Here is a 25072-nt window from a genome sequence, read left to right as displayed (position 1 = left end):
CAATCTGCTTTCTTTAGCAGACAGCTATCTAACTTCCTGTATTAAGACATTAAAATATTTTTAAACAAATGAATAGCATTGGTTCACATAACATTAACAAAATAACATTTTATAATATTATGAAGTGCTCATTCTATTTTTAAGGATTCTGAAATTAATTAAGATGAGCGAGAGAGAAAGGAAGAGAGAGGGGGAGAAACACTGATGTGAGAGAAACGTCCATTGGTTGCGTTCCACCCACGCCCCAGCTGGGCACTAAATGCACAACCCAGATATGTGCCCTGACTGGGAATCGAACCCACAGCCTTCTGCTGCACAGGAGGATGCTACAACAAACTGAACCACAATGGCTGGGTGGACTCTGAAATTTTCAGAGATCCCACATTTTCCTTACTTTTACTGGAAACTATATTGAAAAATAAAGCCAAATGCCCAGTTATCTTGGCAAAAATGTTTTCTTTTAGAAGCAATAGGAAATTCCAAGAGCAGCTGTGAAATAAATATATGTTTTAATGAAAGAAAATATCAATAAGACCCTGAATGCTTACAGTTTAGATTGAGGTACCAGTCCTTCCCAGAATGTCTTTGATTCCAAATGGCTGAGCCCACAGAACAGATGAGGGACATGGCAATTAAGATACAAAATAAAATCAAAATCTGTACATTTGTAATTCGTTCCACATTTGAGAGTTTAAGTGGTGGGCTTGTTGAGTTCTGTAAAGAGAAACAAGATGAGTAATAAGAAATGTGTACAATGATTTAGTAATAGGTATCTAGTATATTGCTGAGTATGACAAAGTCCTCATCACACTCAAAATCTAGATGGGAGTAGACATCTGAAAATTATGCAGAGAGCAATCACAGATGTAATATAAGCTGTCAAAGGTTAACTGCCTCTTCTTCTGAGGACCACCTAAGCCTTTCTCTAGGAGGCCAAACAGTATTAAGAGAAAGAAATAACATTCCTTTCGTAAACATAGCTTTTGCATTGTGGAAGGCAAGATGAACAATGTATACTGGACTACTTAACTAAACTGGGTGGACTAGAGGCACCCAGCTTGCATCTCTGCTTAGGAAGAGAGGCAGAGAAGGTAGCCTGTGAACCCACAGCCTGGAAATTCCAAAGTACGAAGGCAACATTTTAAGGGACCCCTGGGTTCCAGATTTTTGGTGGCATTCAGTCATTGTTTTCACTGAATACAGCAGCTATGTAAGCCACCCTGGTTGTACAGAACAACAGAGACAAGTTTCCTCAGATGCATTTAATGATAAAAAATGACTGTGCTGGATTTTTGCTAACCACGGCATTCACAGGACACAAAATTAAATCTGTCATAATCGATATAAAACACAGAGTCAACATAGAATTTAAAGAATGATTAGGGGTGGAATCATTAATAGCGGTCCTCATTGCCTAGTAATTATATCTTCATGCCTTTATGATATACAAAGTTATCAATCAGCCCTGAGAACCGATTTTCATGTCGTATCTGAAAACCGACATTCCCACACTCATGTAACCACTGAATACAGATGATACTACACTGTAGAGAAGACGTGCCCACAGGCACATGTAAACACTGCCAGTGACTAGGATCAAGGTTGATTAAAAATGGCCAAACACAGAAATGCTATGAAGCAATGGTCAACATTTGCTTTACACATTTTTCTCTTAATTTTACAAAAAAGATGAAAGTAAGTTCTGACATTTGATCATTTATATTAAAATAAAATTATAAGAAAAATACTTTAATGCAGAGCACTCGTCATCACCCAGATGACGTGTGTCTATCACTGCGGTGGTTAGATGCCGCCAGCGGACCGATTCACAAGACCCTGGAGAGTGCACGCGCTGGGTGACCTCCGCTGAAACACTAGTGCTCGGGCCGCGGCGAACCGCTGTGCAGCGAACTCACCAGAGAACGAGATTCTGGATGTACAGAGTGGGGCTCGGGCGTGTCTAACAGATGGTTCGCTATGTTTGGGACCACTGAACCGAAAGCTAACGAACGGCACACTTTCAAAAGCTTTAAGTCCAAGAGGTTTTCACAGATAAAAACCTTACCTGCATCAGCTTGGTGTCGTGTCCAGTGTAGACCACTATTCCGATCACCCACTGTGTATTTCTCAGCTGAGCACCTCGGAGAAGAATCTGATCCGCACCCAGGGGAACAGTGCTGTGGCAGGCAATGCTGACATTAGAAAGGAAACTTTCTAAAATGCTTACGAATTCTACAGCCACTATGCAGTTCCAAAAAGGACTCCGTTATTTAAAAAACCCTTCTTACATTTACTGTATTTTTAGAAAAGTCGTTTTTCTACCAATAGGGATAATTTTCTTATACAAGAACAGCTGGGGCCTAGCATTTCAGTTGCTTCTCCTTAAACATCAAACCAGCCACTTCCTACAATTTCACAATCCAAAATAGTTGGCAATGTTTTGGAACTCAGAGCCTAATTTTCAAATCTTATTTAAGACTTTTCTTGATTTAGTTAAGTCCATTTAAGATTCTGGGATGTTTGGAAGTGGTGAGGAGAGGAAATCTGTCCCTCCCCATCTTCCTTTAAATTAAAAATAGCTTTGTGTATAATAAAGGTTCAAAATATACACAAGGTTAAGATAAATACGTAGATCTCATCACATACTTGCATTGGCATCTCTCTCCTTCAAAGATAAGTCACTGAACCTGAAATCTCTAGGACATTAATTTTATTGTATTTCGAGACGGGTTCTCCAAGAACTGTGAATATATTTTCCATAAATGGAAAGTAGCTAACGAGTCTTAAACCCTTCAATGAAATGACAGCAAATTGAGGCTATTGATTCTACGTAATCTGAACCATGTTTTTCATGAACACTGGGTCTTCTGTGGGTTTTTGCAAGGCAATCCACTACGGTGGGTTGTTGGTTGATATGAACTAACTTAGATGTACCAGAAGGGTAGCTATAACAGATACAGTGGGATTCTTGATGGAAATGTACTATCCAAAATTTAATGGCTCAAGGATTCTTATCACCAGGTTTTTTGTTTTATTAAGAAAAAAGCAAAAAAAGGAATGTCAAATATGAAAACACACATTAAAAAAACTTCTAGAAAAGGAAGGACACAAGCCCCGAAGAAAAGTCTCCAGACAACACAGCCTCTCTCTTTGTCTGTGGAGATAAGTGAGACTGAAGCTTCCATTGCTGGTGGGCTGCTGTGGTACAGAGGCATCCAGGGCTAGTGGCTGCCTGGGCCTTGGCCCTTCTTTCAGGAGAGACACCAATGTCACTGGTTCCGGTGAGATCAATCCAGTTAGGTGGGTGATAACATCACTCGAAGCCTTCTGATTAAATGAGTAAACCCTTAAGAAACAGTGTATTATAATTTCCAAAAAGAACACAGCAACTCCAACTCTCGTTTGTTTATAGACAAACTCATGGCTTTTTGGCTCCAACTGGAAGGGGAACACTCATATGTTTGTCTCAAGATTTGGGGTGCACTTCAGAGCTGGGAGGGGCTTCAGACTATAGCAGATTTCCAAGAAGTTCTTGGGAAACTGCTGGACTGTGGTCTAAGGCAGAGGTCCCCAACCTTCTTGGTACCAGGGATTGGTACCATGGAAGACAGTTTTTCCATGAATTGGGGTGGGGAGGATGGTTTTGGGGTGATTCAAGAGCATTACATTTATTGTGCACTTTATTTCTATTATAATTATACCACAACTGTGACTGAGATAAAGTGACCAGTGAAAGAAAGAGGCATAGATAGAAATGTTAAATAAAATAATGGATGGGCCACGTGTGGATAAAACAAAGGTCAGATTCTGACTTAAAGCCTGCCACCAGATGCAGCTTAATTGTCACCTGCCCCTCACTGGTAGGGTTTTGATGCGAGTCTGCCAGCAACTGCTTTATTATGGTCTCTGTGCAGTCAAACCTCTCTGCTAATGCCCGACTGTATTTGCAGCACCAGTGCTGGTATCACTGCCTCAGCTCCAACTTACACCATCAGGCATTAGAGTCTCATAAGGAGCGTGCAACCTAGATCCCTGGTGGTGCACAGTGCACAGTAGGGTTCGCGCTCCTAGGAGAATCTAATGCCTCTGCTGCTGACCCAGCAGGAGGCAGAGCTCAGGCAGTAATGGGAGCAGGTAAGAAGGAGCAGCTCTAAAAACAGCTTTGTTTGCTTGTCATTGCTCACCTCCTGCTGTGCAGCCTGGTTCCCAACAGGCCATGGACCAGTACTTGGGGGTTGGGGACCCTCGTTCTAGAGCACCCATGTGCCAACTGTTCCTCACACATCCAACTGGGTATGATACAGCCACTGTCACCTCATCATTTGTAGTGTAGATTGATCGGAATTAGATATAAACTCTTCAAAATAAAAAAATACTACTTTTCAATTATAGGAACTCAACATGTTATAATGAGTTTTCATTAGAGTTGGAATTTCAAAGAAAATACGTGCTTTTATGAAGGCTGATTTTACATACCCATGTCCATCAAGCCTTATGTTTCCAACAAAATCGTAGAGATGTCTGTTTGGACTTTCACACTCGACCCTGCCAGAAATTCTCATCAAACTGTCAATGTCTTTTATATCCGACGTTACTGGTAAGCCCTGTTTAGAAATTGATACATACATAAAGACTATATTGAATATATTGCATGGAAAGGGGAATTCTGAATCCACCTAGGTCTATGTAAGAGATCCTATTATTTTATGAGCAATTCTCCCCCTTATACAACAAGTGCCCTTTTTGTCAAATCATAATTAAGGGGTACCTTTCTCTCCACTGGAACACAGGTTTTTAACTCAAGAATAAGGCAACTATTGGAAAGTTCTAAAATATATTCAAGAGACTATACACTAGTCTAAAAAGATATTTAAAAAAAAGTTTTTAAAAACCTGCTTCCAAAAATAAGTACAGTGTGAATCTGTCTGCTGAAGCTCAGAACTTGGCTAGAAAATGAGTAAGACCTATCTCCAAAGAGAATAGTTTGTTCTTTCAGTTCACTGAGAAGGAAGACTCAAAACAGTCCTTCCGTCTGGCCAGCTCGGGCTGTCTGGCACAGAACAGGCCCTACCTGCTGTGACACTCTGCATTCAGGAGCTCTGTGATGGCCTGTTTCCCTTCCCTCCCTTCCCTCCCACACGTTCTCACTGGGTACCTGGAACCCAAGGGAACACAGCAGTACGCTGCTTAGTAATATTCCACCAACAACTGAGGAAGGACATGACAGTGGTTCCATGGGATTGTCATGGCACTGAAAAACTCCTATGGCCCACTGACACAGTGGCTGCCTCACCGTCACAGTGCAACACATAACCGACATGTTTGAGGTGATGCTAGTGCAAACAAACCTATTGGGCTGCCAGTCGCATACGGAATGGCGCATACAGTTATGACAGTACGTAATACTGGGTAATGTACATGTTACTGGTTTATGTATTCACTAGACTTTTTATTATTATTTAGAATGTACTCTTTCTACTTACACAAAAGTTCACAGTGAAACTCTGTGCAGTGTTATTCTGGCAGCAGCCTCAAACACTCAGTGTTTACCTCTCTCACCTGCATCATTTACCCTCGTACTTGATTTAGTCCGTGTTCTTTCACACAGTGCCACGCTGTACAAGCTGGAGGCATGGGAGTCACAGGCTCTACCACATGGTCTAGGTGTGTGGTGGGCACCAGGTAGGTTCGTGTGAGTGCACTCCATAATGTTCATACCACAACGAAATTGCCATGGACACATTTCTCAGAACTATCCCTGTCTTTAGCTGCTGCATGACTGTACATTTTTCAATAGGCCCTTTTAAAACTTAAAAAAATAAAAATCTCACAGTCCCTTTCTGTTAGAGATGGTATGAGAAGTAAGGATAGAAATCTAAACTATTCCCAGAAACCAGAGAGAGATTTAGAATGGCAATGGAAACTATGACAAAGCCAACTCAATTGGGCCAGGTGAATAGGAAAAATAAATAAGCTAACACATGTCAAAGCACGTGGAATTACTGCTGTTGTTATTACCATCAGAGTGTTGCCTATGCATAAAATATTGAAATATTACAAACAGTACCTATACAAATAGGACCGTATTTAATCAGCCAAATATATCTAAGTGCTCCACGATACACAATGATACCAATTGTTTAAAACCTCTTCCTAGTGGCTAAATGAGAAAACGTCTTCAACTGGACAGAATTATTTCAACTCAAGAGAGTAAGAAATAAAGCTATTGATTCCATGTAATAAAACAGTAATGATGATATAAACATGTATGAGATCTTACCTGTCTAATTTTCAGGTTTGTTTCACCATCTAAGTTGGATGTTTCAATGTAGCACATGGCCTGGGGCTCACTGTTGTTTAAAATTCAAAAGCAAGATAATTTAATGGGGGTAGGAAAGCATAATAATAACAACTTATTTAATGCTCAGACTCACTGAAGCTTTTTGGTCTAAATGAGCTTTAGTTGCCTAGTTTTTGACAGTTTTCATTCTGAGTGCAAACTGCTGCGAGGCGGAGCCCATGCATGCCAATTAACGGGTCAGCATTTCAGCCAGAAGGACCTTAAAGCAAATTCCTGGCAACAGCCAGGCTAGATCTTCAGGATAAAGTAAATGATTAAATTGGTCGCATTATACTTAAATTGTTCCTCCATATAGACACAACAGACTGTATTTGAAATACAGATCCCTTTTTGTGTCCAGACTGATCTCCAGCTCAAAAACAGCAACAAGACTTCTTGCTCACAGACTGTAAATTGGTTAAGGAGAGCCGTTGGTTAGAGAATTCCAGATTGCTGCTTAAAAACTCGCATTTACCATATACCCTTTTAGAAAAGATGAATAGGGTAATGGGACCAAAATATTTAAGTTGAAGGCTACTTTTAGAAACCGTATGAACAGATTTTGCAGTGAAAGTAGATATACGCTATTCTCCCCCTCAGCTCTTCTGCTCCTATTCTATTTCTTAAAGTTGTATTAGAGACTTGTGTGACAGGAAAAGCTAAAACTAAAACCAGCCAACTTGGCCATAATGCTCTTTGACCTGAACCTAGAACATCCCCTTTATGGGTCCCCAGTGGAGATGGTTTAGTGAAGTTTCATGTGCAGTGGCTGGTGGATGGGTCACATGTTCTCCAGCCCTTTCCACAGGCACGGGGCCCTGGACCATCTATAACCTCCTGTTCATATGCGAACTTGACTTGTGTAACAATGGTAGACAGGTGAGTGTGCTGCCCCACTGGATAAGCTAATGCAGGAGGTATTGTGAAGTTAAATCAATCTGGTTAGCACTCAGTACTATAAGTTCTGAGTGCTAACTCTATAAATACATCAGTGTAATTAGCAAACGTTATATAAGTAACTATGAACATAATCTCTGATCAGCATGTGTATTCAAAGTTTTGGAAAGGAATTTATACGTTACAAATACCTGGAATTTTCTAATCAACTTCCAGTCTGTATATGAGCCAAACAGACGATTGTGAGTTTCAGACATGGGTATATAGCTTAGTTCTGTGCTCTGAAGATTTGTGAAAATTATTAAGCCACGTGGTCATAAAATATATCACAGATTCCTTCAAGTAATTTTGCATGCTCTTCAATTTACTCTGTGGGCTTTTTTTTTTAATCCCATAAAAGCTGATACTTTTTCCCAGTTGGAGGTTTTCAATATTTATATTCTCACCCTATCAATTATTCAAAGTTTTATTTTTTATTACTGGCACAACAGTAATGTGGCTCTGGCAATTGCTCCCAATTTGTAATTTACTTATATATACATTTGAGACATAAATGGTTTACAGATTAATAAGGCACATCTTCCGATAACATAGAAGTATGAGGGCAAACAAAGGCTAAATGAACAATGTCGACTCCATATTTTGGCAGCAAAATGCTTTCAAGTGTTTAATTAAATGGCTGATTTCTACTTGAAATGGGGCAAATAGAAAGTGCATCTAAATTCAGAACATACTTAATCCCTTAAGACAGCTGTTACTGAAGCAGCTCTTAACAGCACTATGAAAAGTCAGCAAGATGTCTCAGATAAGAAACCATGCTAGATAATAAATATTTCAGCAAACCGTGATGACATCCAAAACACAAATTACATTCAGAGAAGCAAAGCAGGCTTCCGGGTTAGTAAGTGGAGAAATGAAACAAGACGCAGAGCACAGTCCAGACACTAGCAGACAGCAGACGTCTACCACGGGAACGTGCACTTTGTCACCAGTTACACGGGGGACAAAAGCGGATGGAGAAGCGTGCGGTGCAAAATGCACAACAGCGAGCTTCGTGCAGGCGGTCCTCCACGAACCCCAGACAAGCCCAAATGACAGTCAGGATTACTGAAGGAATTCTCTAGAACTTAGAGAAGATGCCAAATATAAGAATAAGACAAACGTTTAAAATTTCCAATATCGAGAAACAAAGTTTCTCAATAACTTTGTTTCATGTAAAGCTGATTAGCATTGTTCAAAATAATGTTCCGGAGAGATATTACATTGAGCCTTGGTATTTAGGCATGTTGTTAAATATGAATCTATATTAATGATGCCCAGGAAATTGAAATCAACCTGTATGGGCATGCCTCCTGGGCTCCTGTTGATACAGCAGGAGCAGAATCTGCCCACTTGAGGGCTGAACATCACCGAACACTGTGTTCATCAGAGGCCTTTAGAACATCGGTGAATACCCATAGCTAGAAGTATAAAAAAGTTCGCGTTTTAAAGGAAGAGACGTAGGACTCAGCCATCTTTGGGTGGGACTGTTCCCTGGTGTAGGGTGAGGATCCACACACACACGTCCTGAACGACTCGGGTCTGACCTGGAGGACACGCTGATGAGATCTGCTGGGAGGTGTTCCCCATTGGTCACCTTCACTATTTCCCCTACTGCCACCTACAGGTCCCAGTTTCAAATAATTAAAATGGGAGGGGGGGAAATGAATAACAGAAGAAAAACAAACAAACAAACAAACAAATGGACAAAGGAGACAGAAAGTTTGAAATTGTTATAGAAAATAATACATGTTAATAAAAATGTCTAATGCCGATTTTTTCAAAATTTATTTTGATCAGGTCTAAAGGCACAAGAAAACACGGAATATTTAAGGATTACAAATTTGCTTTTAAGCTTAACTGTCAACTTTTAATGTAAGAATTTTTGATTTTTTTAAAGTTTAATCACAGAACATCTTATCATATTAAATACAAAGCTATTTTTATAGAGAGCTACTTTATCGGAAAGATTTTCCTTTCTCTAATTCCTCGTTCTCATGCCAGCTGTTCCATGGACACTGCTTGTCTGGAAGAAAAGAAATAATTGTGGAAACTACTTTTTAGGAAACTGCTTTGGGAAAACAAAGTATACTATACTAACTCTTCCTCTACATATACACTAAAAATAATGTTATTTAAGATTTTGATTCCAAAAATTTAATTGCATAAATGTGAACTTTAATGCATGCTGCACAGACATTGATTTTAGAAGGTTAGAAGGCATCATTGTAGCCTTTTGAGTTATTTAATAATTAATAGTCTAGGCAATACATTACTTTGGGAGGGTAATCCTTTGAATCTGGGAGAAACTTTTCAAAGGCATAAAGCTGACATGCTAAGAACCTGCTTAGATTTGAATTATAGTTATTTTACTCTATTTATACTTTCTAAACTCATGTACCTATTTGTTATATGATAAAATTTGTTTCATTTTAAAATGAAAATCAGCAAAACACAGTAACTTTCCACCATGTTCATGCTTTAATTTCAAACTACCTCAAAAGATATACTATTAATAATCAATAATTTAAAAACATTTTGGAATTAAAATATTACAAGCTGTTTATTGCTACTGCTAAATTTTGGTAAGTGCAGGTGAAAACCACCATGTACTTATTTTGATAGCAAACAGTAAGGTATAATGAAAATATTAGATTGGGAATTAAGTATTCCAACCTTGACCTAGTCATTAAAGTGGCTAAAAATAAGACTTAAAGTCAAAATTCCTCTTTCTGTGAAATTATGACACAGCCTCACTTACTTCTTAAGTCTAATGCAGACTCAAAAGAGCCCAGTAATGCAAATATCCTTTACAGGAAAAAAAAAAGAAAAGAAAAAACGAAAAGGTTGTATTTTGCCACTTGGACAAAGATATCTTCCTACAGCACAAGCGTTTACACTTTATTTTGAATCCTACTAAATTACAGAAAACAGGGAGTCTGGCAATCTTTTTAAAACCAAAAATCTTTGGAGGACGTTAATCACTGTAGATGGGATACTAAGATACAGAAACTATTTTGATTTACCAATACTGACAGCCACCAGTGAATGTTTTTAGTGTTTAGAAAATAAATCCTGTAAAAACGCTCTGAAGTTTAGGAAATACAAGCACAGAGCTTTATGGAAGTTTCTGGGATTGGATAGAGGCAGATGAAAAATATTTCGACAACTTTTAACTTAGAAGTAGGTATAAATATAGGGCAGTATAGTCAGTTCTCTTTCTATTTTTGAGCATACAAAATTTAAATATTGTAATTAATGGCTCAGCATGTGTGCCTCTCTCTAAGATAACGGCTCTATGCTATGTTTAACCGGGAAAACATCAATATTTTTTTCAACTGCTGAAATGTTTTACTATCATTTTGAACATAATTATTCCCATGGTCAATCATCTATTACATTTCTCAAACTTTTACTTAGCACATGCTTAAAACTTAATGAAATACTATCAATTTAAATAAAAAAGAGAATCAAAGAATATGAGAGTTTGCTCAAGTCATCAATTTTTCTCATTTTAAAAGATACAAAATCAAGTTCTGAGAGATTAAGATTTTGTTGAAAATCACCAAGCCAAGAAAAGAAACCTGGTTTCCTGCTTCATGAGCAGAGCGGTCTTCAGTGCTCACGCTGCCTACGACCAGACACAAGGACAATGAACTCACTGTTAAACTTATTTCCACCTTGCCCTGTGTGAAGAAGCCCTTACTTCAGTTTTAGAAACCTACCCTGACAAAACTATAAGCAAAGGAAACTATAAACAGAAAGGTGGAGTTAAAAACCTTATAATTTTGACCTGGCTGGTATAGCTCAGTGAACTGAGTGTGGGCTGAGAACCAAAGGGCCCTTGGTTGGGGCACACATGCCTGGGTTGCAGGCCAGGTCCCCAGTAGGGGTTGCATGAGAGGCAACCACACATTGATGTTTCTCTCCCTCTCTTTCTCCTTCCTTTTCCCTCTCTCTAAAAATAAATAAATAAAATATTTTAAAAAGAGCCTCATAATTTCAGTTTTTCTGAAAACAGACCTGTAAATAAAAGGCATAGAGAGCTCTCAGCTGAAAATATGTAAATGTAACTACCTATAGTTACCTTCAACTACTTACCGACTTACTTCTATAAGTATCTGGAAAATTCTTACTTGTTCATTTAAATTTCATTAATTTGTCTTATTTCCAATCACCTTTAATAATGACCTGATTAAACAGATTTTGAAAAAAGGACAATGTTCATATTTATATGTGATTTTACAAATAAAACTGTCCAAGGAAATGATGATAAACAACCTCTAAAATATTAAAAGCATTTTTTCTTGTTTTATATTAAGACCAGTTTTATAGTTTTTAAACCTAAAATCACTTGAAAGTCACATTCTTTAAACGGTAACAGTGCCATATGTTCTGAATACTAATTCAAGAGAATCTTAAATATGAGTTAAACAAAAATTATCTAAATTCAGTAATGGAAAGAACTTTAAAAAAAGCAAAATGCTTTAATTTTTTTGTTGGAAGAGTATGACATTTCAAAAGATCTAATGAGAAAAAAAGAAATCATTCATTTTCTTGTACCAATGCACCACAAAGACCAAAAAACTTTGCAGGGATGTACAAATGCATCATAAAGGAATTGGCCATGAACAAGGACGGCACAATCAGATCAGCAGAACCCAATCCACGTATTATATAAAATAAATGACAGGGAGTCCTTCAGGAATCAGTGATCCTCCACCCAAAAGGGTCTGGAGACATCCGATGCCAAGGGGACTCTTAACTGTAACGATAACTTTTGAATTACAGGATATAAGACCTATCATTTATTCTATATGGCAAACATGAAAAAGTCCTTTAATCCAATCAGTTTTTTAATGCTTAATTCAAAGTCAGTAGAGAGGCTTAAAAGTCTTCGTTTATTCCTTATTTCCTTGGAGAAACCACAAGGTCAATGCAGGGTAGAGAAACCATCCTCTACACTGTTTGAGCATCAGCAGGTGTCTCTACCTTGATGAGAGAAGTACAGTGTCAGCAGGTATATACTCTTTGCCTTTTATTATAACTATATCTCCAACATTTACCTGAAAGAAAACTGGGAATTGGTTAATTAACTGCATTGAAACATAGGTACAAATATACAACCCATTGTATTTAAATACAGAATACAGTAAAACTGGTTACTGGCAAATAAGGAGCACTTATCCTCAAAATGGCATAACACTACCTAGCAGTGAGGCCAAAGATGGGGCTTCCATTTACAAATGGACACTGGGTTTTTATCAGCTATATATGACCTAAAAAAATAAAATCTATCCATTTTATCCATTTATTGACATCTCAATTTCTCATATTCTCTCCCTTAGACATAAAAATAAGAAGAGGAATTTACCAAGTGAAATCTTTACCCTGTTTAAGGAAATATCAATACAAATGGAAAACCATCATATATATATATGTTATTTACATATATAATATATAATCATTATTCTTTATGATGGCTTTATGAAACAGGTATTAGTTATAATTTATAACTTAGAGAGGAAGAAAAAGGGTCCTAGGGACTAAGAAATTTGCCCAAGATGAGTGTGACATGAAGGGCTGAGACTCAAACCCACATTTCTCTGCCTGCAAAGTCTAATTTTGCATAAGTAAATAGAATGAACCAATCACTGTATTTGAAATAAAACAATAGCTTAATCTCTTTCTCATTCTACTACCTGTAAGCGTTTTTGTGAGCACGGACTGAAGACAAATTACAGACATGCTATGTCAGAGACTGTTAGAAGTAATTTAAGTGACAGGTTGGTCACGGCGCTTTTGGCAAATAATACAATTTCAACTTCGTCACACTGATGGGCACTTCCATTATATCATGGAAGTTACCCTCTCTTAGGAGCCAAATAATCTTAGAAACAACTTTCTATTCTTAATCAAGAGAAGAAAAGCCTTCTTCTGTTATAGGCCCTTATTTCTGGTTAAAGCCTTTTTGTTACTCCCCCTCCTTACTTTTCCTTGAACCTGAAAATCACATTTTACTATGTGGAGAAAAGTATGGTATCCTCGGTGGGAATCCCAATAGGAAATTATTTCTGGGACAACCCACTATAGTTCATCCGCTGGGGGAGGAACAGGTTAGAAGGTTAGAGGGGGACTTCCGACCTGCAGTATGTATGCTGGTTACCCAGGTAGGAAGCTCTGGATGCCCTGACTCAGCAGAGACGTACTACAGCTGAACTGTGGATCACCTGAAACTGGCAAGTTGCCAGGAATGTTGGAATCCCTACAACCTCCTCCCTCAAACTGGGAAGATAAAAAACAGCAAGTACAGGTGTAAACTGGTCCCTAAAGTAATGTGCGGTATTAACACTCTGATAGAACCCATGAAAACAAGATGAAGAAATGTAAGTCTCCGTGCCATGGCACTTAGAGGGGATGCTACCCAGGTCAGCATTTAATTGCCCTTTAATCGCTCTCTCTGTGTTAATGTTTACTCTTCGATTGGACTAGATGCTTCAAAAAATCAGGATCATAGTTATCTATAGTACAGGGTCACAGTCTAACAGACTGAGGAAAATCTCTAATTGATTGCACTGCTTTCCAACATCTTTATTCATTGTAAGACCAAGTAAGGCTTGTGGTTATTAAACTGAAGACTGAAATAGAATATTAGCACCTTACATGGTGCAACGTAGTTACCTCGGTGGCCTGGGAAAACCAAGGGCTCAAGCGCGGGGAACCCGCTTCCTCCTAGTGATGCCCATATTTTCAATTCCTTTCTCAAACACATGCAAGCACCTCTTTCTCACTTTGAGTTCTGAGCTCCTACGGCAGCATCCCCACTTCCAGCCTGGTGGCCGCACAACAGGAATGGGCAGAGGAGAAAGTCGAGATGGCAAAAATTCTTTGACCACATGTTCTAATTGGAAAATGTCATGACAAAGCAGTTTCACTCCCCCAAATACTACAGTTATGGAAATATTTAGGGCTTTAGGCCACTCACTTACTCCCTTGAGCCTTTTCAAGTTAAGGGCATTAGTATTACAAATGAAGATTATGTAAAAGGGCCACCTTATCAAACTACAATAGACTGATTTAAAATCTGTCTTTGTCTAATTGTAGGCTTCAGCATATTTTTTTTGTTACCAGGGAATTTTTGGAGATATAAATTCTTAATCTAAAGAAATGCATTTCATGGTGGAAACTTCAGGCATTAAAGCAGCTTTAAAGAGTGACTTTTACACATGCATACAGCCAGACAACCACTCCATGTTTCTCTACAAAGCTAGAAGAATGTCTTGACTCTAAGATTCCTTACCAGAATTTTTTACCTGTGAACAGGCTCAGTTGCTGACTGGTCTTTGAAGAAATGGGCTTTGTGGTAGTGCAACAAAGACAGCTCTTTATAGTTCAAGAGCGGAGATGCAATGCCTTGCATAGATCTTTGTAATTTCAATATTTTCTTTAAAAAAAAGCCCAGATACTGGCTACTTAACTTTAAAGGCTTCAGGCCAGTAACTGGAGAGGTGACCGCTAATGTTTGAAGGCTGAAGTCTGCCCATCTGTGAATGACTGGATGTACACTATACAAATTTGTAGGTCCTTTGAGAACCGTTAAAAAGCAACCACAGTAGCCACACATTTAGAAAGGCAGAGAAAGAAAGAGCCTTGAACTAAAGCCCATTTGCACTAAAATTTATTATATTACCTTGGCATGCGAATCTGACTCTTGGTTTTTGGTTTATTGATTTTATTTTTTAATTGCACAAAATGTTACATAAGCTAAAGAAAAGACTTGCCCCACAATCTGGCTAACCCAACAAGCAAGGACACTTTCATGCCTGTCCACTTAGTGTTCAATAAACCATTTTTACACAGTCAGCGTCTTAGTGTACACAGCTCTGACCTTTTCACCTGCAATTCTATTTTATGACACAGGAACCCTCATATGTCTTGCTTGCTGCTGTTAGCTCACTGCTTGGCACATATTCTTGACAAATATGTGTTGAATGAATGGTATAAAATTTTTCTGTGTTGGCACAGTATCTAAAATAATAGCTTTTACTTGTCACAAAATATACCAGGATATAGGGTGTCTTGATTCATTTATAAAACTCCCTATTATTGTGTATCCACATATTCTGATTTTTCAGCATTATAAACAATGCTACAATAAACATTTTTGCACATACACAGGCTTTTTCCTGCTCTGTGATTATTTTCCTGGGATAAATTCCCAGAATCCTCTTTTTATGATTCTCAGTATGAAAAGCCAACCTGCTAATCCACAAGGACAGGTGAATGAAGTACTTTGTAAAACTAAAAATTACGAAGTACAAAGGAGTTTGTTTTTATTTACTGAATAGATAGCAACTGGGATTTCAATACTGTTAAAATTTACAACTTTTCTTAGTAGGTTGAACACAGAGTAGGTTGTTTATTACAGTACTTCTTGCTCACTGCCAACTTTTACTTCCAATTTGTATAACGATGACTTTAATCCCTATCATATTTGGTACAAACATTTTTCATATTTCACTTTAGTTGTGGTAGTCACGTTGTATGGTAGCGTTAAATTTTGTATAATCAAGTTTCACAGATCTTGAGATCTTGCTCTTCTCCAAATATTTGTTAAAGTCTTTACTCTGTATGTTTTTCAAAAACAGTGTTTTAACACTTAACTCTTTTAGCCGGTTGGAATTTATTTTAGGGTAGGCTGTTATCTAGATATAAACCGTGTTATTTCTTGAAACTGCTAATATGTGATCCCGAATAGTTTATTATATACCCCTTTTTGTGAGGATTTTTGCCTCCTTATATACGAAGTAGGCTTTATTTCAGGGCATCTATGTTCTATTGCACTCTGTTCTACTTTATTTTACTTCAGTCATCAATATCTATTTTTACAACAGATTTACATTATTTTAATGACTTTTTCTTTCCATTTTATAGCTAGTCCTTCCACACTGCTCTCCATTTTTCCAAAATATTGTTTCTATTTTCTCTACTGTTTCGCTTTGAAATGAAGAGAAAACTTTAGTCACTTGTTAGGGAACTAAACAGTTTCTCTGGGGTTGTATTATATCAGTACTTTGAAACAGCTGCTATTTTTAGTTTTTAGGAATATGCTGTATTTGTATATTTATGTGAATCTTTAATGCCCCAAATTTTGATTGTTCTTTACCAAGGTCATATACATATTTTAACTATCTGTAAGTATCTCACACGCTATTGGTAATGCAATCTTTTTTTCACCACATTTTTAAGAAAGATTTTATTTACTTATCTTTAGAAGGGAAGGGAAGGAGAGAAGGAGAGAAACATCAATGTATGGTTGCCTCTCAACAGTCCCCTGCTGGGAACTGGCCTGCAACCCAGGCATGTGCCCCGACTGGGGAGTGAACCTCGATCGTGTGGTTCACAGGCCCGTGCTCAATCCACTGAGCTACACCAGCCAGGGCTCACTGCATTTTTTGAATATGGTATTGTCAACAAAAGAATGCTGTCAGTTCTCAAATTTTTAGCTTGAATTCATCATTGAACCAGCTTTTTGTTAATTCTAGTTAATTAAGTATCTAATTCTGATTACTAAGCGACATCAGCTCCCGCCAGCTGTGTGACCTTGGCAATGCTATTACATTCTACCCCCCCCTCTGTGTCTCAGAGTGGGATCTGGGTAGCGTGGCACAGATCTCCGTGAGGAGTGGAAACGCCATCATTATGGGCAATTTGGGGCTGGTGATTTAATTTTTTGTCTGTTAAAAAACTGAAAAAGTAAGAGTTACAATCATGTAGGTAGATCAGCACAATGTTGAAATAATGGCTGCTCATTAGGAAAGTAAGCCTTTTTAAGAGGTTAATGTTAAGATTGAAGTAGTAGATGGTTATCTCCTACTTCATAACTATTTATTTTCTGAAGAAGCTCTCGAGGTGAGAAGGTAAGAAACTGATCTTAGTGTGCCAGGATATGGATTTATGTTAACTACACTGAGAACCCTTGTGAAGGAAATATACAATAAAATTCATTTTATCATACTTGATCATTTCCTACCTGTCTTCTCTCTAAAATGCTTATATCCACAAATGCCAGACAACAGCATAAAAGAAATAAAAAAAAGCACAATCAAGGTACTTTCCTCTTTGTTACTTTTATGTTAAACCAAAGAGAGAGAGAGACGATGAGTTTTCAAGTACAGTGGTACCTCAGTACTCGTTGTCGATTTGTTTTGGAACTTGCAGTGAGTGCCCAAACTGACGAGGACAGTGTGATGAAGCGCTTTCTCTTGTGGGGCAGTGTCATGACTCGTACGAGTTCTAGCAAGTGACACAAGTCCCGAGCAAGCACGGAGTGCTGACACATTTTTGTCTCATCAGAATGGGACGAGTACAGGGTCTGACAAGTTCTGGAGCCGAGGAGTACTGGGGTACGACTGTATCAAGAAAGGGAGATGTCAATCTCTACTCTAGCCACTAATTTAAAATAATGGAAATGCACTTTGTTCCGAGGGAATCCTATTCTGGGCAGAGATACAAGGTAACTATGAGCATTACAAGGCAGAATCTGGGACACGGCCTTTAACTGGTTGGGAAATACTGAAGGAAGTGATGGTGGGTCCCATCTGGGCTGATCTCAGGAAGCAAGTCCTGGGGAGAGTGGCCTCACCTCCCAAAGTCTTTTACCAAGTGACAAAGGTTATTCTTCATTTGTGGAGACTAGAGGTTAAATATTCTTCCAGAACTAAGGGAGAACTAACAACAATTGCTTACCTTTCAAGACTGAAGTCTGAAAAGCATATGAACACTTGGCAACACTTGTTAAATGCTGTCTTAACTCACTAACGACCACCTCACAGGTCTTGTGAGCATATTAACTTCTTGATATTATGGAACTGATTTCCAGAACATTAAATGATTTTATTTAGTAAGACTTTAATTTTTTTCCTTAAGGAATTAGCAGTACATAAATGCAATTTAGTCACAATATATGAATTTGAAGTGAAATATACAAATGTGAAATATCAGAATTCAAATCTTTATTTTTACTTGGGCAGTAGATGATTAAAGCAAAAATTACAACACAAAACAGTTCACGGTTAAAGAAAATCTGTGAAAACAGTACTCAAAATATACCATAAAGAAACCAAAAGTTCTACATATCACTTTTTTAAGAAAACAGCTTTTCTAGCACATGGCAAAAATATTAAATGGATGTGAATAACTGAAGACTGTGTGTATGCTTGCCACATTAATTATTTAATAGCCTTCATATTGGTGGAATTCTTGACATTCGCTCATATTATATATAAAAATTACATCTACTGGAGTAAATCTCTATGCATTTTTCTCCTGCAACAAAATAAAAACCTGCTAAAGTAATTGTAGTGACAGAAATGTATTGGCCTCAGAAGCTACTGAGCTGGTCCATTCTTTCATAGGACAGTGTAAAAAAAATAAAAAAATAAAAATAAAAACCAATGCATACCTTTTCCCAGTGCACAATTTCCCAAGCACCATTTCTCAACACTGGAAAGAAAAAAATGTTACATTTTAAAGACCTTTTTTAGCACTTATCAAAAAAATTTACTTCTGATGAAATGATCATTTAAACTAAATAGTAATAGCTTCAAATAAATGAACCAGCAGTCATTTTTACAGGTCTAAAATTATGACCACAGGGAAATGTAAAACTATATAAAGAATTGGAAACAACCTACGTGCATTTCCGATCCCACACTAACACATTCCCAACAGAGGGGACTCCCACTGCATCTGGGGGAATGAACGTGAGAGTGCTCGGCTGGAGGAGAAGGCCCCAGAAATGACGTGGAAGAGGGCATGACACGCTTAAAAACATGTCAGAGGCCACGACAGTAGCAACTATTTTTTTTAAAGTCATAAGAATGGAAGGAATAAAGTTCTACTTGGTTAGTAAACATTTAACACAAACCAACAGATAAAGAACCTGCACCGTTGGGTTTGTAACAATGCAAAAGAGCAAAAGTTTCCACATTTGGTTTACTGAAAGTGAAAGAAAGAAGAGACTACTATTAAATCATGATAGAAGGGTTGACATTTCTCAGTGTTCCCTTACTGCTTTGCAAAGTAATGTTACTCAGTATTTCGTTTTTTGCCCTGTGTTGGGTCTGTCGCTTACTAATGAATACATCAACAGACACTAAGAGATAAAACAAATAAACGAACAAACAAAAACAGGAAAGAATAATGTGAGACAGCTCAGCACTTAGTGCTTAAAAAAGGGAACTTCAAAATCAGTCAACAAATTATTCTGATAGCAAATTCCATGAGGGAAAACTAGTATTTTCTTTAATACTATATTTTGTGGAAACCACGCAGGACAAGACGCACAGTAGTTACTCAGCAAATATTTGCAGAATGAATAATTTATAGGTATAAAAACATTAGATTCAGTTTCTTTAGAAGAAACTGAAGTATATCACAATAATAATCTTTTCAATTTTAAATAGCAAATCTAACATTAATTACAAACTAAGTCTTGAAACCAGTATTGCAATATAAATTATTTTAATCTAAACATATCTTTTCATGTCCTACAATTCCCTGGACACAGGTACTATGTCTTATCATTTCTTTATCTCTAGTACCTCATAGCACTCCTGGCACATAAGACACTAAAATGCTTGTTAGACAAATAATGCAACAATGAGTATCTTATAGTGCATTTTGGTGCATCAACTTTATTAATAAAAATAATAATTCCAAGTTGAAGAGATAAAATAAAACTATTTCCAGTACAGTAACCATAACTAGTGAATAAGTTCAAGTTTCAGCTTTTATGGTATTCATTCAATTAGGAGACAAGGATTTGAGCCATAGGTATCTAAAATTGAACACTGTACCCTAATATACAAAACTCTAATGCCTGCAGTTTATCCAAACTGACCCCAGGAGTAAGCCTGTTCCTCGATGTTGCTCCCAAAGTAGTCAGGTTCAAAGTACAAGATTTATGGTAAAAAAAAACAACCCTGGGTTAGACGCCGTCTGTCATTGCCTAGCAGTATCTTTCTCAAAATCAGTTGTCGCAAAGAATAAAGAATAAATGAGCACTCGGCCTTTTAATCACTTACCCCAGTGGCTACAGTGTAACAAATCCACAACAAACACAGCTGGCAAAGTGCTGTTTATGTCAATCATAACCAAGATTACGTGACATTAAAAGATTCGCTAAAATTTGTGTTAATGTATACTAGAAACAAATCCGGTTCAACGGCATCTAGATAGAGCTTAAACACTCCCTCAATTGCAATATTTATTTATTTATTAATAACATTTCCATTTTTTTAAATTTTATTTTTATTTTAATTGTTCAAGTACAATTTTCTGTCTTTTACTCCCATCCCAACCTACCCCTTCAGCCCTCCCCACCTCCCTCCCATTCCCACCCCCCCTAGTTTTTGTCCATGTGTCCTTTATACTTGTTCCTGTAAACCCTTCCCCTTTTCCCCTGAAATTCCCTCCCCTCTTCCCACTGGTCACTGTCAATATTTAGTGGTTTTTTAAAAGTGTTTAATATTTCTAAAATCAAGAGATGTGACATGAAAACGAGGACTTCAGGCTTATTGGGAAAGCGCAGAAGGAGAGCCAGTCAATTCCCACACTGCAACCCGTCCCTGGGACAGAGCAACGGCCACAGCTCCCCGTGGGGCTCACTGCCCTGTCACCATGTTTGAGGTTTCCTGCCGCTTGCCTTAAGTTCCGTCTGCCTGGCTCAAGTCTGCGCGGTTTTCTTCTGTTAATGGAGGTGTAACTTATGATGAAATGTACAGCTCTTCAGTCTTTTGTTCAATGAGTTTTGAAAACAGCAAACACCTGTGGATCCACCGCTGAGAACAAGATACAGAACTCCAGGAAGAGTCCTCACGCCCCTTTATAACCCACCCCTCCATCCCCAGGGGCAAATATAAATTAGTCATTATAGATTAGTCTTGTATTTCATAGACACCAAATCACACCATGTGTATGCATTTTGTATTGAGCTTTTAATCAACATACCTGAGATTTTGTTTAAAAGATGTTTCCTTCCCCTATTAAGCAGACAAGGTGGTAGGGTAGATTTTTTCCTGGACTCTATTTATTCCATTGATCAGTTTGCCGTATCTTTACACCATTTCATACCATCCTGATTACTGTAACTTTATGGTAAGTCTTGGATTGAGGGAGTGTAAGTACTCCCACTTGGTTTTTTTCAATATTATTTTGGCTATTTCAGTTCTTTTCATTTCATGTAAATTTTAGAATCATGATGTCAATTCTTTAAAAAAAAACCAAACTCCCAGGATTTTTATTTGGAGATCATGCCTTTTGATTCATAGATAAGTTGCATCTCTGAATCTATTTAAGCCTGCAACAATTTCTCTCAGATATGTTTTTATAGTTTTCACTGTATGGACCATTTATAAGATTTATTTCTTGATATTTGATATTTTTACCTTATACTGTAAATGGTATTCTTCATTCCATTCTTTGATTGGTCACTGGTAGTATATAGGAATGTATGAAATCTTTGTACAATGACCTTGTGATTGACATTTTGTTACATTCACTTATTAGTTCGGGTGGTAGGTATTTCTTTCTTGTTGCTCTATGGTTCTTTTTGTAGCAATACTTTCCAAGCAACTTCATTTCTATGAACAGTGCTGCATTATGATTTTGCCAGCTTTATCATGCTCTTACACTTGTTCACTGTTCATCTCTTTATTTTTAAATTCTTTTGCTATTGTGCGAAAACAAAACTTTTGAAAATTGAGAGTACTTTTTACTAACTAAACAATGTCCTGTTGGTTTTATGACCCAAGCATGTCAAATTCTGTCAATTTCCTTTGGTCTTCACTGTCACCCACACCAGCACCCCTATTTTAAGCACCCATCAGCTCCTACCTGGAGGTCTGCATTAGCCACACCATTAGGTTCCTGCATTCACGCTTCATCTCTTTCAAATTTAGTTTCTACTATTGTGACTACATAAAATAATTTTGCATATGGATGGTCATTATGTATTCTGATGTATCCCTATTTATCCGCATATGTGCACACACACACCCTTACATACAGACATGCATACAAGGTTAGTTCACCCTCTGCTTACAACTCTACATCAACTGACTTCTGTTGGCTCACCAAGGAAGTCCAAGCATCCACAAGGCCTTACATGAAGCAGCTCCTGCCTATTCTCCATCTCTACCTCCTATTACTCCTCTGGCCTCTCCCCACCCCTTGCACATGTTTAAAATCCATTGCACATGTTTCAATGACGAAAATATGCTTTCTTTCCCTCCTCACTTAGATAATTACTATGTATTTTTCAGATCTCAGCTTTAACATCACTTATCAGGGGACATTTTTTGACATCCGCTTCTTGGCCATTAACTTCAAATGTACATGAACTCCCTGCACTTTTCCCTCGGAGCATGGACCACAGCTTTGCTACATGTTTAGGGGACAGGTTTAGTATCAGGGCTGCCTCCGCCCCCTGACTATGAGATCTGTGACAATGGGAACCTTCCCTACTCTGCTCACTGTTGTATTCCCAGACTTACAAAGGTGCTCAGTAATTACTTGTTGGATGCAAAGATGGATCCACTGGTGTTATGTGTTCTGGACCATATGAAACTATAGCAGCAGTTGCATGAATTTACTGAAGGTACCACTCTGCTCCCTAGTAAATTTCATATTAAAAATGATGCCCTGGCTGGTATGGCTCAGTAGATTGAGTGGTGGCCTGTGAACCAAAGGGTCACTGGTTCAATTCCCAGTCAGGGCACATGCCTGGGTTGCAGGCCAGGTCCCTAGTACAAGGAGCACAAGAAACAACCACATATTGATGTTTCTCTCCCTTTCTTTCTCCCTCCCTTCCCCTCTCTCTAAAAATAAGTAAACAAAATCTTAAAAAAATAAAAATGACATTTACATGATATTAGAAAAAAAAGGCTTAATAGGAAAATACTTTGGCAGCTCCTCAAAAAGTAACGCATGGAGTTACCATACAATCCAGAAATTCCACTGCTAAGTATTCATCTGAGAGAACTGAAAACACATGTGTATACAACAACTTGTACAAAAATGTTTATTATAGGATTATTCATAAACTGAAGGGTGGAAACAACCTAACGAATGAATGAATGAACAAAACGTGGTATATCTGTATAACGGAATATTACTCAGCCATGAAAATGAACCAAGTGCTGACGGATGCTCGACATGAATGAATCTTGAAGTTACACTAAGTGAAAGAAGCCAGACACAAAAGGTCACACATTATATGATTCCATTTATATGAAATGTCCAAAACAGACGAATCCATCGAGACAAATCCCCATGGCAGGGGAGTGGGGATTGATTACTTCCATGTATAGGTTTCTTTTGGGGTTGATGAAAATATGCTGGAACTACATACATAAGCATACAGAAGCTGGTGAATACACTAAAAACAACTGTATACTTAAAATAATAAATCTTATGATATGTGATTACAATAAATAACAGCTACATAAAAAGATGTTGATGAACTATTTAAACACTTGCTTAAAATAGACTTGTCCATCTCTCAAGGTTCTGAAACGATTCCAGAGTGAACAGTTGGAAACAGTTATGTAACCAGTGGACGCGCCCACATGCCTGTCCCCTGATGTCAGCTCAGGGCCACCCCTTCCTGCTCCGTAATCTCAACTACCCATCCTTGCCACGTCACAGGTGATTGCTAGTTCACATCTAAAAACACCCAGAACCACTCTACCGGGTTCCACTTCACTAGGCAGAAGGGTCCCGGAGGCTCTCCTAATTCGGCAGACCACGCTCCACTAAGAAGGGAGAAAACCAGTGGCACTTCTACAAAACTGTGGAACATAGTCCACAAGCCTGCCTCCCGTGTCCGTCTTCCATAGCTGCTCATTTCCCCTCAATCATCCATCACTTCTTTCTGCACATTTGAGCCTCTGCTGCCTGTCCCCAACTACATTTCTGCTCCCTCTCTATGGACCTGTCCCCTGGGCTGTCTCCCCGGGGACCTCTGCCTCCAGCCCCTGCTCGCCTCTTGCCCAGTCTCTACCCAGACTTTCCCTCTCAATTCATCACTGAAGAGATCACTGGGAAATATGTCTTACTGCAGAACTTTATGTCTAAAACACTCAAAATATATATTCCGTCAACAACATTTTCTGCCCAACCACTAAAATCAATGTTATGTTTGCAACAAGCCAAAGAGAGGTACGAAAAGAAAAAATTGACGTTCTCGCCTGATCTCATGCCACTTGCTCAAGGGGAGGAATAGAAACTGATGCATCCTCATCCAACACCTTTCTCTAGACAAACATGCATGTATGCATGTTTTTTCGTTCCTTGGAAAAATTTACTTCTCCTCAACTTGGTTTCCCACTTACTATAAATGATTTCAGGACGAAACATAGAGGCTTACCCAATTCTTAGAAAACAAGCCCATTACATGGTGCATCCATTACAATGGGTCAAATACAGTAACTGAATGGAGTCGCCAGATTAAACTCCAGAATGGATTCACACAGAACTTTAATGAAAGTAGAGGGTACGGTACAGCAGGTGATGGAAAGCCCAGTCAAGCATCAGGCACCTGAGAAACTTCTAGGCACAGTTCCCTGGGGTCCCTTCTCATGATGCTATAACAGGGGCTTTGAGTCTTCACTGTAAGCACAATAAAGCTGAATTTGGGGAAGGCTGGAAAAAATTGTCATGGGCATTTTATACCCTTGGGTCAATTAGCCAATCCAAACTGTGTAATACGTTAAACCAGCTAAGTCGTCAATC

At 38.2% G+C, this 25072-nt stretch overlaps 1 protein-coding gene and 1 pseudogene across 4 annotated transcripts in view; one reads left to right on the top strand and one right to left on the bottom strand.

The window, feature by feature from the left end:
* Positions 1–25072, bottom strand: part of ATP8A1 (ATPase phospholipid transporting 8A1) — a 215101-nt gene that overhangs the window by 144140 nt on the left and 45889 nt on the right. For 2 of the 4 annotated variants that reach the window (XM_037064230.1, XM_037064233.1), the window contains exons 6-11: positions 18741–18781; positions 12269–12342; positions 6281–6350; positions 4477–4604; positions 2066–2177; positions 549–714 (exon numbers count right to left, since the gene is read on the bottom strand). In XM_037064230.1, coding sequence (XP_036920125.1) covers positions 549–714; positions 2066–2177; positions 4477–4604; positions 6281–6350; positions 12269–12342; positions 18741–18781 — 591 coding nt within the window. Of the gene's footprint in view, positions 1–548; positions 715–2065; positions 2178–4476; positions 4605–6280; positions 6351–8823; positions 8898–12268; positions 12343–18740; positions 18782–25072 lie in introns of all 4 variants that reach the window. The other 2 variants (XM_037064231.1, XM_037064234.1) reach the window with 2 other exon arrangements.
* Positions 18605–18700, top strand: LOC118999705 (uncharacterized; annotated as a pseudogene).

This window comes from Sturnira hondurensis, unplaced genomic scaffold (genome assembly GCF_014824575.4).
Source record: "Sturnira hondurensis isolate 20B ecotype Veracruz unplaced genomic scaffold, ASM1482457v3 Scaffold0015056, whole genome shotgun sequence".
Classification (NCBI taxonomy): domain Eukaryota; kingdom Metazoa; phylum Chordata; class Mammalia; order Chiroptera; family Phyllostomidae; genus Sturnira; species Sturnira hondurensis.
The sequence above is the reverse complement of the archived record's forward strand: the minus strand, read 5'-3'. Positions and strand labels throughout refer to the sequence as shown.